This window comes from Plutella xylostella, chromosome Z (genome assembly GCF_932276165.1).
Source record: "Plutella xylostella chromosome Z, ilPluXylo3.1, whole genome shotgun sequence".
Classification (NCBI taxonomy): Eukaryota; Metazoa; Arthropoda; class Insecta; order Lepidoptera; family Plutellidae; genus Plutella; species Plutella xylostella.
The window spans coordinates 8,785,936-8,800,512 of record NC_064012.1 but is presented as its reverse complement, the minus strand read 5'-3'; the positions used below and the strand labels follow the sequence as shown (position 1 = coordinate 8,800,512).

The 14,577-nt window shown below is 39.1% G+C and overlaps 1 protein-coding gene across 1 annotated transcript; it reads left to right on the top strand.

Moving 5' to 3' along the window:
• The first annotated feature begins 1,321 nt into the window (after positions 1-1,321).
• Positions 1,322-13,630, top strand: LOC105380502. The gene is made up of 2 exons (XM_011550077.3): positions 1,322-1,476; positions 13,203-13,630. Exons 1-2 carry the CDS (start codon positions 1,441-1,443, stop codon positions 13,491-13,493), a joined length of 327 nt encoding a protein of 108 aa, XP_011548379.3. The 5' UTR covers positions 1,322-1,440; the 3' UTR covers positions 13,494-13,630.
• Positions 13,631-14,577: the final 947 nt, after the last annotated feature.

The window sequence follows — 14,577 nt, the reverse complement described above, 5'->3', positions numbered from 1 at the left end:
ACCTAAGATTAACCGTAACAAATCATCCGGTATCAAAGCTTAAGCCAGTTGAGTGGCGGACGGATAAATACATTGGACTACTCAGATTATTCAGTTCCAATCAGATGCTGTCCAAATCGGTTGGAGTAGAGTTCTGAGAAGTTTTAAAGTAGGTGTATACTTACCCTGAGGTGTATACTTACTGCAGAGTAGGCGGCATCTTCGATGGGAACCTGTCTAACTAGGCACTAACTTGCTTGCTTGCATCTAAAGGGAAGTTCTGCAAAGCTCTGTTAATTATGATATAACGTTGGCTTCAATAACTTTCAAGGTAACCACAGCCAGCGTCCAGATTTGTTGTGGAGTAGGTAACTGTGTCTAGGTAACATTTTCAACGAATCGTGGGTACAAACGAGTAGGTAGGTAAGCTACTATGTATGATTTATATGTTCACTACACTGCATAATATTAAAGTATTTAGGTATACCCTTCTAGGTACATAAATGATTTATCATAGAACATCACAGACTCGGATAGATTGGCATGTAAACTCGACGTGAACCTATTTTAATACTTAAAAAACAAAAGTACAGTCATGCATCTTTCTTCTTACTTTCATAGTAAATGCTCAGATGGAGTAGCTTTGAGCTAGCCACCGCCACCGTAAACATAGTCACAAATCTCAAAAGTTAGCATTGAGTCAAACTTAAATATACTTAACAACAATAATTAATTAAAGTCTGACGGAATCAACAACAGAGACTGACAATTTAAATATTTCCTGAAAACGCGGTCGTGAAATTTCATAATACTTCAGTAGGTTTGTAAATGGAGGACGAAGAATCTGTAGGAGACATTTGTTTTAATCAACTTGTTCAGTTTAAAGCCAGCGGGTTACTGCAAACAAAACGTTTGTTTACCTATCTAGATATATCTTACTACTTAATATGTAGGTATAGCAGGTCCTTCCTTAGGGTGTTTTAACAGCATGCAGATTTAATCTAATCTAACCTAAATAACAAGTCCTAAAAAACACTCAAAATTTCAAAGGCTGTTGAGCCGTTTAACTGCACTAAAAATAAATGTAAGTACTTATACTAAAGAAAATCGTATACACAATGGGTAGGTATATGAATGTGTCATCTCAATGCCCCCTGCGGATATGATGCATCTAACTATCGCCTTATCAAAGAGACAATAGTAGTGAAAAATACCCAAAACAATAAACACACAAATTACCATCTCGTTATCAGATGTTGTGCCAACAGAATCATGATACCAAAAACATGATTCGGGAAAACCTGTTTATTATCTTATCAAGAGCTTATTTGTACATCATTAGAATAAACAATTTCTCTTCATATAAAAGGAGGTGGAAGCGCCCAGACTGTTACAGATTCGAATCTTCTCAAGTAATTCAATTACTTAACGAACGACAAAATCCGAAAATTAATTTCAAATATGGTGTCTAAGGTTTTTCTAGCACTCTGCGTTGTGGTAAGTCTCTACTATTTTTGTACTATTTAACTTGTATTATTTTATACTCATGTAAGATACTCACTGATCTAACTCGTACCCACTCAAAATGACCTGCGTGAAGTTAGCAGCCTAAAGTTAGCAGCCTATGAATATGCGACCAAATTAAAATGGTCACTTCACTCATCCTGTTCTTATTCAATTAAAACGTATGCAAAGGCTTACGTTGTGTATAGTAGTAGTACTATATGCTAATAAAAATGTAATACAAACCAATATTGTCAAAATTACCATAATTCTAACTTATTTAAATTAAAGTCAGCAGCCTAAATGGTCCATTTGTATGGAGACACCTGGAAGTTGTCCAGATGCCAGCATCTCACCTAGTTTATTTTGTGTGTTGTTTCATAAGAAAAGGCTGACAGAAGTTTCATCAACATTGAAAGAGGATAGCAGGGGTAGCCGGGCCATTTTATAACTGATTTTGGTGGAAAATCGTCATTTTGTATGGAGACACCTGGAAGTTGTCCAGATGCCAGCATCTCACCTAGTTTATTTTGTGTGTTGTTTCATAAGAAAAGGCTGACAGAAGTTTCATCAACATTGAAAGAGGATAACAGGGGTAACGGGACGAAAGAATGAAATAAAAAGTTACCAGCCTAAATGGTGAATTTGTATGAGGGCACCTGGAAGTCGTCCAGATGCCAGCATCTCACCTAGATTATTTTGTGTATATTCCCATAAACAAAGGCTGACAGAAGTTTCATCAACATTGAAAGAGGATAGCAGGGGTAGCCGGGCCACTTTATAACAGATTTTGGTGGAAATACGTCATTTTGTATGGAGACACCTGGAAGTTGTCCAGATGCCAGCATCTCATCTAGTTTATTTTGTGTGTTGTTGCATAAGAAAAGGCTGACAGAAGTTTCAACAACATTGAAAGAGGAGAACAGGGGCAACGGGAAGAAAGAATGAAATATAAAGTTAGCAGCCTAAATGGTGACTTTGTATGGGGGCACCTGGAAGTCGTCCAGATGCCAGCATCTTACCTAGTTTATTTTGTGTATATTCCCAAAAACAAAGGCTGACAGAAGTTTCATCAACATTGAAAGAGGATAGCAGGGGTAGCCGGGCCATTTTATAACTGATTTTGGTGGAAAATCGTCATTTTGTATGGAGACACCTGGAAGTTGTCCAGATGCCAGCATCTCACCTAGTTTATTTTGTGTGTTGTTTTATAAGAAAAGGCTGACAGAAGTTTCATCAACATTGAAAGAGGATAACAGGGGTAACGGGACGAAAGAATGAAATATAAAGTTAGCAGCCTAAATGGTGACTTTGTATGGGGGCACCTGGAAGTCGTCCAGATGCCAGCATCTCACCTAGTTTATTTTGTGTGTTGTTTCATAAGAAAAGGCCGACAGAAGTTTCATCAACATTGAAAGAGGATAGCAGGGGTAGCCGGGCCACTTTATAACTGATAAAGGTGAAAAATCGTCATTTAGTATGAAGACACCTGGAAGTTGTCCAGATGCCAGCATCTCACCTAGTTTATTTTGTGTGTTATTTTATAAGAAAAGGCCGACAGAAGTTTCATCAACATTGAAAGAGGATAACAGGGGTAACGGGACGAAAGAATGAAATAAAAAGTTAGCAGCCTAAATGGTGAATTTGTATGGGGGCACCTGGAAGACGTCCAGATGCCAGCATCTCACCTAGTTTATTTTGTCTATATTCCCATATACAAAGGCTGACAGAAGTTTCATCAACATTAAAAGAGGATAGCAGGGGTAGCCGGGCCAGTTTATAATTGATTTTGGTGGAAATACGTCATTTTGTATGGAGACACCTGGAAGTTGTCCTGATGCCAGCATCTCACCTAGTTTATTTTGTGTGTTGTTGCATAAAAAAAGGCTGACAGAAGTTTCAACAACATTGAAAGAGGATAACAGGGGTAACGGAAGAAAGAATGAAATATAAAGTTAGCAGCCTAAATGGTGACTTTGTATGGGGGCACCTGGAAGTCGTCCTGATGCCAGCATCTCACCTAGTTTATTTTGTGTATATTCCTATAAACAAAGGCTGACAGAAGTTTCATCAACATTGAAAGAGGATAGCAGGGGTAGCCGGGCCATTTTATAACTGATTTTGGTGGAAAATCGTCATTTTGTATGGAGACACCTGGAAGTTGTCCAGATGCCAGCATCTCACCTAGTTTATTTTGTGTGTTGTTTCATAAGAAAAGGCTGACAGAAGTTTCATCAACATTGAAAGAGGATAACAGGGGTAACGGGAAGAAAGAATGAAATATAAAGTTAGCAGCCTAAATGGTGACTTTGTATGGGGGCACCTGGAAGTCGTCCAGATGCCAGCATCTTACCTAGTTTATTTTGTGTATATTCCCAAACACAAAGGCTGACAGAAGTTTCATCAACATTGAAAGAGGATAGCAGGGGTAGCCGGGCCATTTTATAACTGATTTTGGTGGAAAATCGTCATTTTGTATGGAGACACCTGGAAGTTGTCCAGATGCCAGCATCTCACCTAGTTTATTTTGTGTGTTGTTTTATAAGAAAAGGCTGACAGAAGTTTCATCAACATTGAAAGAAGATAACAGGGGTAACGGGACGAAAGAATGAAATAAAAAGTTAGCAGCCTAAATGGTGAATTTGTATGGGGGCACCTGGAAGTCGTCCAGATGCCAGCATCTCACCTGGTTTATTTTGTGTATATTCCCATAAACAAAGGCTGACAGAAGTTTCATCAACATTGAAAGAGGATAGCAGGGGTAGCCGGGCCACTTTATAACAGATTTTGGTGGAAATACGTCATTTTGTATGGAGACACCTGGAAGTTGTCCAGATGCCAGCATCTCATCTAGTTTATTTTGTGTGTTGTTGCATAAGAAAAGGCTGACAGAAGTTTCAACAACATTGAAAGAGGAGAACAGGGGCAATGGGAAGAAAGAATGAAATATAAAGTTAGCAGCCTAAATGGTGACTTTGTATGGGGGCACCTGGAAGTCGTCCAGATGCCAGCCTCTCACCTAGTTTATTTTGTGTAAAATTCCCAAAAACAAAGGCTGACAGAAGTTTCATCAACATTGAAAGAGGATAGCAGGTAGGGCGTGCAAAACCGGTTAACCGGTTTTTCCGAAAACCGGTTAACCGGACAATATTTCACGGTTTTTCATAACCGGTTTTGAGAGTTCAAAACCGGAAACCGAAAACCGGGTTTTCACCGGTTTTGATCGTATTTTTATATACTTTTTTACATACATTAGAAGCTGAACCCATAAACTCTAAAAATAAAAGAATTTGTATATCGGTTGGCACACTGATGGACACTAGATTAATGGTGAAACTCATAAAAAAGCACTAAAATATTGTATGGAAATTGAGTGACGATTTTCTGGTGCACATGCCGGCACTCTGCCTAGGCGCAGTAAAGCAAACACGACGTGTGAGTTCACACTTTTTGCTGTATGAAAACTTATTGCTGTGTAAAAAAAAGGTACTCTGGGTGCACATAATTATAACGTTGAAATCTTGCCCAATAAAGCACAACAAGGTGGTCTTCATACAAACTCTGGGTAAAACAGGACTGCATTGACCGTTGTTGAAAATATAATTAGGCCAAGTACGGGGACTGCATTCGACGTTATGGAATTTTTTCATGAAGTGTTGAGGACTTCAAATCAAATGCAGTCGTGTCCATCAATGAGTTAGGCTTTCTTTCGTTGCGTTGATAACAAATCTGTAATACATCAAAAAAACATTTATCATCTTACTGCTACTATAGAGTGGTCGTAAGAATCAGACGATAAATGTTTTTTTTTCAAAATCTGCCTGTATGTTTAAAATATACAATTATTGATGATAACAGAACGATATAAAAACACCATTAAGGTGCCACACACTTTTTGTAGATGTGATAACAGTAAGTACTATGATAATTCTTATTTAACTTTTTTTCCTGTTCACTAAATTATTAATTTGTCATATGGTTGATTAAAAACAGATAAGTATATCATAAAAAATGTTTTATTCGTATGTTTTGTAGATATCTCTATCTAAGAATATGGGTCCCTTGTTTATTTAGTACTGTATGACAAAAAATATATAAGTAACATCAAAACCGGTGAAAAACCGGTTAACCGGTTTTGAGGCTGAAAACCGAAAATTCAAAACCGAAAATTCAAAACCGGTTTTGAAAACCTTCCGGTTTTGCACGCCCTAATAGCAGGGGTAGCCGGGCCATTTTATAACTGATTTTGGTGGAAAATCGTCATTTTGTATGGAGACACCTGGAAGTTGTCCAGATGCCAGCGTCTCACCTAGTTTATTTTGTGTGTTGTTTCATAAGAAAAGGCCGACAGAAGTTTCATCAACATTGAAAGAAGATAACAGGGGTAACGGGACGAAAGAATGAAATAAAAAGTTAGCAGCCTAAATGGTGAATTTGTATGGGGGCACCTGGAAGTCGTCCAGATGCCAGCATCTCACCTAGTTTATTTTGTGTATATTCCCATAAACAAAGGCTGACAGAAGTTTCATCAACATTGAAAGAGGATAGCAGGGGTAGCCGGGCCACTTTATAACTGATTTTGGTTGAAAATCGTCATTTTGTATGGAGACACCTGGAAGTTGTCCAGATGCCAGCATCTCACCTAGTTTATTTTATGTTTTGACTTATAAGTAGTAGCTGAATGAAGTTTCATTAATATTGAAAGAGGATAACAGGGGTAACGGGACGAAAGAATGAAATAAAAAGTTAGCAGCCTAAATGGTGACTTTGTATGGGGGCACCTGGAAGTCGTCCAGATGCCAGCATCTCACCTAGTTTATTTTGTGTATATTCCCATAAACAAAGGCTGACAGAAGTTTCATCAACATTGAAAGAGGATAGCCGGGGTAGCCGGGCCATTTTATAACTGATTTTTGTGGAAAATCGTCATTTTGTATGGAGACACCTGGAAGTTGACCAGATGCCAACATCTCACCTAGTTTATTTTGTGTGTTGTTTCATAAGAAAAGGCCGACAGAAGTTTCATCAACATTGAAATTGAACGACGTGTGAGTTCACACTTTTTGCTGTATGAAAACTTATTGCTGTGTAAAAAAAAGGTACTCTGGGTGCACATAATTATAACGTTGAAATCTTGCCCAATAAAGCACAACAAGGTGGTCTTCATACAAACTCTGGGTAAAACAGGACTGCATTGACCGTTGTTGAAAATATAATTAGGCCAAGTGCGGGGACTGCATTCGACGTTATGGAATTTTTTCATGAAGTGTTGAGGACTTCAAATCAAATGCAGTCGTGTCCATCAATGAGTTAGGCTTTCTTTCGTTGCGTTGATAACAAATCTGTAATACATCAAAAAAACATTTATCATCTTACTGCTACTATAGAGTGGTCGTAAGAATCAGACGATAAATGTTTTTTTTTCAAAATCTGCCTGTATGTTTAAAATATACAATTATTGATGATAACAGAACGATATAAAAACACCATTAAGGTGCCACACACTTTTTGTAGATGTGATAACAGTAAGTACTATGATAATTCTTATTTAACTTTTTTTCCTGTTCACTAAATTATTAATTTGTCATATGGTTGATTAAAAACAGATAAGTATATCATAAAAAATGTTTTATTCGTATGTTTTGTAGATATCTCTATCTAAGAATATGGGTCCCTTGTTTATTTAGTACTGTATGACAAAAAATATATAAGTAACATCAAAACCGGTGAAAAACCGGTTAACCGGTTTTGAGGCTGAAAACCGAAAATTCAAAACCGAAAATTCAAAACCGGTTTTGAAAACCTTCCGGTTTTGCACGCCCTAATAGCAGGGGTAGCCGGGCCATTTTATAACTGATTTTGGTGGAAAATCGTCATTTTGTATGGAGACACCTGGAAGTTGTCCAGATGCCAGCGTCTCACCTAGTTTATTTTGTGTGTTGTTTCATAAGAAAAGGCCGACAGAAGTTTCATCAACATTGAAAGAAGATAACAGGGGTAACGGGACGAAAGAATGAAATAAAAAGTTAGCAGCCTAAATGGTGAATTTGTATGGGGGCACCTGGAAGTCGTCCAGATGCCAGCATCTCACCTAGTTTATTTTGTGTATATTCCCATAAACAAAGGCTGACAGAAGTTTCATCAACATTGAAAGAGGATAGCAGGGGTAGCCGGGCCACTTTATAACTGATTTTGGTTGAAAATCGTCATTTTGTATGGAGACACCTGGAAGTTGTCCAGATGCCAGCATCTCACCTAGTTTATTTTATGTTTTGACTTATAAGTAGTAGCTGAATGAAGTTTCATTAATATTGAAAGAGGATAACAGGGGTAACGGGACGAAAGAATGAAATAAAAAGTTAGCAGCCTAAATGGTGACTTTGTATGGGGGCACCTGGAAGTCGTCCAGATGCCAGCATCTCACCTAGTTTATTTTGTGTATATTCCCATAAACAAAGGCTGACAGAAGTTTCATCAACATTGAAAGAGGATAGCCGGGGTAGCCGGGCCATTTTATAACTGATTTTTGTGGAAAATCGTCATTTTGTATGGAGACACCTGGAAGTTGACCAGATGCCAACATCTCACCTAGTTAATTTTGTGTGTTGTTTCATAAGAAAAGGCCGACAGAAGTTTCATCAACATTGAAAGAGGATAACAGGGGTAACGGGACGAAAGAATGAAATAAAAAGTTAGCAGCCTAAATAGTGAATTTGTATGGGGGCACCTGGAAGTCGTCCAGATGCCAGCATCTCACCTAGTTTATTTTGTGTATATTCCCATAAACAAAGGCTGACAGAAGTTTCATCAACATTGAAAGAGGATAGCAGGGGTAGCCGGGGTAGGTACAAAATGACGATTTTCCACCAAAATCAGTTATAAAGTGGCCCGGCTACCCCTGCTATCCTCTTTCAATGTTGATGAAACTTCTGTCAACCTTTGTTTATGGGTATATATATAAAATAAAATAGGTGAGATGCTGGCATCTGGACGACTTCCAGGTGCACCCATACAAAATAACCATTTTGGCTGCTAACTTTTTATTTCATTCTTTCTTCCCGTTACCCCTGTTATCCTCTTTTAATGTTGATGAAATTTCTGGCAGCCTTTGTTTATAAGTCAACACACAAAATAAACTAGGTGAGATGCTGGCATCTGGACAACTTCCAGGTGTCTCCATACAAAATGACGATTTTCCACCAAAATCTGTTAAAAAGTGGCCCGGCTACCCCTGCTATCCTCTTTCAATGTTGATGAAACTTATGTCAGCCTTTGTATATGGGAATATACACAAAATAAACTAGGTGAGATGCTGGCATCTGGACGACTTCCAGGTGCCCCCATACAAAATCACCATTTAGGCTGCTAACTTTTTACTTCATTCTTTCTTCCCGTTACCCCTGTTTTCCTTTTTCAATGTTTATGAAACTTCTGTCAGCCTTTGTTCATAAGTCAACACACAAAATAAACTAGGTGAGATGCTGGCATCTGGACAACTTCCAGGTGTCTCCATACAAAATGTCCATTTTCCACCAAAATCAGTTATAAAGTGGCCCGGCTACCCCTACTATCCTCTTTCAATGTTGATAAAACTTCTGTCAGCCTTTTCTTATGAAACAACACACAAAATTAACTAGGTGAGATGCTGGCATCTGGACAACTTCCAGGTGTCTCCATACAAAATGACGATTTTCCACCAAAATCAGTTATAAAATGGCCCAGCTACCCCTGCTATCCTCTTTCAATGTTGATGAAACTTCTGTCAGCCTTTGTTTTTGGGAATATACACAAAATAAACTAGGTGAGATGCTGGCATCTGGACGACTTCCAGGTGCCCCCATACAAAGCCACCATTTAGGCTGCTAACTTTATATTTCATTCTTTCTTCCCGTTGCCCCTGTTCTCCTCTTTCAATGTTGTTGAAACTTCTGTCAGCCTTTTCTTATGCAACAACACACAAAATAAACTAGATGAGATGCTGGCATCTGGACAACTTCCAGGTGTCTCCATACAAAATGACGTATTTCCACCAAAATCTGTTATAAAGTGGCCCGGCTACCCCTGCTATCCTCTTTCAATGTTGATGAAACTTCTGTCAGCCTTTGTTTATGGGAATATACACAAAATAAACCAGGTGAGATGCTGGCATCTGGACGACTTCCAGGTGCCCCCATACAAATTCACCATTTAGGCTGCTAACTTTTTATTTCATTCTTTCGTCCCGTTACCCCTGTTATCCTCTTTCAATGTTGATGAAACTTCTGTCAGCCTTTTCTTTTGAAACAACACACAAAATAAACTAGGTGAAATGCTGGCATCTGGACAACTTCCAGGTGTCTCCATACAAAATGACGATTTTCCACCAAAATCAGTTATAAAGTGGCCCGGCTACCCCTGCTATCCTCTTTCAATGTTGATGAAACTTCTGTCGGCCTTTTCTTAAGAAACAACACAAAAAATAAACTAGGTGAGATGCTGGCATCTGGACGACTTCCAGGTGCCCCCATACAAATTCACCATTTAGGCTGCTAACTTTATATTTCATTCTTTCTTTCCGTTGCCCCTGTTGTCCTTTTTCAATGTTGTTGAAACTTCTGTCAGCCTTTTCTTATGAAACAACACACAAAATAAACTAGGTGAGATAATGGCATCTGGACAACTTCCAGGTGTCTACATACAAAATGACGATTTTCCACCAAAATCAGTTATAAAATGGCCCGGCTACCCCTGCTATCCTCTTTCAATGTTGATGAAACTTCTGTCAGCCTTTGTTAATGGGAATATACACAAAATAAACCAGGTGAGATGCTGGCATCTGGACGACTTCCAGGTGCCCCCATACAAATTCACCATTTAGGCTGCTAACTTTTTATTTCATTCTTTCGTCCCGTTACCCCTGTTATCCTCTTTCAATGTTGATGAAACTTCTGTCGGCCTTTTCTTATGAAACAACACACAAAATAAACTAGGTGAGATGCTGGCATCTGGACAAATTCCAGGTGTCTCCATACAAAATGACGATTTTCCACCAAAATCAGTTATAAAGTGGCCCGGCTACCCCTGCTATCCTCTTTCAATGTTGATGAAACTTCTGTAGGCCTTTTCTTATGAAACAACACACAAAATAAACTAGGTGAGATGCTGGCATCTGGACAACTTCCAGGTGTCTCCATACAAAACGACGATTTTCCACCAAAATCAGTTATAAAATGGCCCGGCTACCCCAGCTATCCTCTTTCAATGTTGATGAAACTTCTGTCAGCCTTTGTTTTTGGGAATATACACAAAATAAACTAGGTGAGATGCTGGCATCTGGACGACTTCCAGGTGCCCCCATACAAAATGACGATTTTCCACCAAAATCAGTTATAAAATGGCCCGGCTACCCCAGCTATCCTCTTTCAATGTTGATGAAACTTCTGTCAGCCTTTGTTTTTGGGAATATACACAAAATAAACTAGGTGAGATGCTGGCATCTGGACGACTTCCAGGTGCCCCCATACAAAGTCACCATTTAGGCTGCTAACTTTATATTTCATTCTTTCTTCCCGTTGCCCCTGTTTTCCTCTTTCAATGTTGTTGAAACTTCTGTCAGCCTTTTCTTATGCAACAACACACAAAATAAACTAGATAAGATGCTGGCATCTGGACAACTTCCAGGTGTCTCCATACAAAATGACGTATTTCCACCAAAATCTGTTATAAAGTGGCCTGGCTACCCCTGCTATCCTCTTTCAATGTTGATGAAACTTCTGTCAGCCTTTGTTAATGGGAATATACACAAAATTAACTAGGTGAGATGCTGGCATCTGGACGACTTCCAGGTGCCCCCATACAAATTCACCATTTAGACTGCTAACTTTTTATTTCATTCTTTCGTCCCGTTACCCCTGTTATCCTCTTTCAATGTTGATGAAACTTCTGTCAGCCTTTTCTATTGAAACAACACACAAAATTAACTAGGTGAGATGCTGGCATCTGGACAACTTCCAGGTGTCTCCATACAAAATGACGATTTTCCACCAAAATCAGTTATAAAATGGCCCGTCTACCCCTGCTATCCTCTTTAAATGTTGATGAAACTTCTGTCAGCCTTTGTTTATGGGAATATACACAAAATAAACCAGGTGAGATGCTGGCATCTGGACGACTTCCAGGTGCCCCCATACAAATTCACCATTTAGGCTGCTAACTTTTTATTTCATTCTTTCGTCCCGTTACCCCTGTTATCCTCTTTCAATGTTGATGAAACTTTTGTCGGCCTTTTCTTATGAAACAACACACAAAATAATTTAGGTTAGATGCTGGCATCTGGACAACTTCCAGGTGTCTCCATACAAAATGACGATTTTTCACCAAAATCAGTTATAAAGTGGCCCGGCTACCCCTGCTATCCTCTTTCAATGTTGATGAAACTTCTGTCGGCGGCCTTTCCTTATGAAACAACACACAAAATAAACTAGGTGAGATGCTGGCATCTGGACAACTTCCAGGTGTCTCCATACTAAATGACGATTTTTCACCAAAATCAGTTATAAAGTGGCCCGGCTACCCCTGCTATCCTCTTTCAATGTTGATGAAACTTCTGTCGGCCTTTTCTTATGAAACAACACACAAAATAAACTGGGTGAGATGCTGGCATCTGGACGACTTCCAGGTGCCCCCATACAAAGTCACCATTTAGGCTGCTAACTTTATATTTCATTCTTTCTTTCCGTTGCCCCTGTTCTCCTCTTTCAATGTTGTTGAAACTTCTGTCAGCCTTTTCTTATGAAACAACACACAAAATAAACTTAGTGAGATGCTGGCATCTGGACAACTTCCAGGTGTCTCCATACAAAATGACGATTTTCCACCAAAATCAGTTATAAAGTGGCCCGGCTACCCCTGCTTTCCTCTTTCAATGTTGATGAAACTTCTGTCGGCCTTTTCTTATGAAACAACACACAAAATAAATTAGGTGAGATGCTGGCATCTGGACGACTTCCAGGTGCCCCCATACAAAGTCACCATTTAGGCTGCTAACTTTATATTTCATTCTTTCGTCCCGTTACCCCTGCTATCCTCTTTTAATGTTGATGAAACTCCTGTCAGCCTTTGTTTATGGGAATATACACAAAATTAACTAGGTGAGATGCTGGCATCTGGACGACTTCCAGGTGCCCCCATACAAATTCACCATTTAGGCTGCTAACTTTTTATTTCATTCTTTCGTCCCGTTACCCCTGTTATCCTCTTTCAATGTTGATGAAACATCTGTCAGCCTTTTCTTATGAAACAACACACAAAATAAACTAGGTGAGATGCTGGCATCTGGACAACTTCCAGGTGTCTCCATACAAATGGACCATTTAGGCTGCTGACTTTAATTTAAATAAGTTAGAATTATGGTAATTTTGACAATATTGGTTTGTATTACATTTTTATTAGCATATAGTACTACTACTTTACACAACGTAAGCCTTTGCATACGTTTTAATTGAATAAGAACAGGATGAGTGAAGTGACCATTTTAATTTGGTCGCATATTCATAGGCTGCTAACTTTAGGCTGCTAACTTCACGCAGGTCTCAAAATGAATGATTTTTTAACCAAGAAGTTTAAAGTGAGCTTTGTATAATTATGATTAATATTAGGCCTCGGTTATCTCGTTTTTTCGGTAGGACCGTCCCAAACCACATAGTCGCTGCAAATAACTAACACTAACTTCATTTCATCAGGTAGCAGTAGCGGCCGCTTTACCAGCAGGCGCTGGCCCGGCCACCGGCACCAACCCGTGGATCCCGCCGTGGGTGGCCGCCGCCCCCTGGATGCCCAAATGGGCGCCCTGCCCCGTCATCGGCGCTGACTGCCTGGACTGCACCACCAAGGTCGTCTGCACCAAGATCGGAGGCATCGAGAAGCCGTGTGCCGACCCCGCCTACCCTCATTGCAACATGGGAGAGTGCTCAGCTACTCCGTCGGCCCAGTGCGCCCCCGCCCCCGCTGCCGCCCCCGCTGCCGCTGTCTAAGAAAAAACCCAATGGAATATACATGGTTCTGAATACTATGTATGTATAACATTTCTTGGTTGTGATATTTTGATGATCTTAAATTCAGGCCTGTTGGAGTTGATGTTAAAATTCAAATATAATTTGATTTAAAATTATGAGTGAGCTTTTTAATTACTTAGGACCGTATTTTTCTTAGGATATAACCAATGCTATATACACCTAACTAAAACCATAGAATAACAAGTACAGTAGTACTAGTACTCGTTATTCTATGCTAAAAATAAGTAAAAGTACTTGCAGAAAATATAGTTAAGTTAGGTTTTCCTAGGAGACGACCGTCCATCTAGGCTTGAAATCACCGGATACATGTAACGACGGCGGTCCCTCGAGACACGACGAATCACCTGAAATCGGTCTAGACTTCAGCGGAGAACCTGGAAAACTACAAATAATTCCTACGATTCATCGATTACATATTACTCGGAAAGTAATTACTCCTATGGATGACTATATGCTTTTGTAAAGTTTAGTGGGTTTAGGTAATATTGTGAACTAATATTACAACTCACAACCTCACAACTCCTGGACTTATTGGTATTCAACTATTCTAAGTCATGTTGCTGAACTAAGTATTAGGAATCATTATTGTAATGGGGGAGGGATTTGATACGTGGAAATAGTCATGTGTTAAAATGATAAAATTTAAGCGTCTCAAAGATATATGACAGACGGACAACAAATTGATCCTATAAGGTTTTTCTGTTTTTACTTTCTTCAGTAACGGAACCCTAAAAATAGGAACAATTTGAACAAAAAATTATAGGATAGGGTATGTGAAAAGGCGCCTAACCATTCATTACCTAGCTTGCTAGTCTAATTTTATCTAGATAGGCCATCATGGGTGGTTTTCCAATAAACCATTTTTAAGCGAGGTGTGGCCTTTTTAACACTTCCATCTGATAATAGGTTTTTCATGGCTTGGTTTCATATTTCAGTTCTTGCCCATTTTGTATTATTAAACAAAATAGTTCAGCTGTTAGTATTTTTTTAATACAATGTGTTAATTTAAGATCTTCCAGATACTATTAAACATTCACAATTC

Coding starts and splice junctions, on each gene's coding strand:
- LOC105380502 (XM_011550077.3), top strand. CDS start 1,441: ATGGTGTCTAAGGTTTTTCTAGCACTCTGCGTTGTG. Junction 1,477..13,202: donor TTCTAGCACTCTGCGTTGTG/GTAAGTCTCTAC, acceptor TCATTTCATCAG/GTAGCAGTAGCGGCCGCTTT.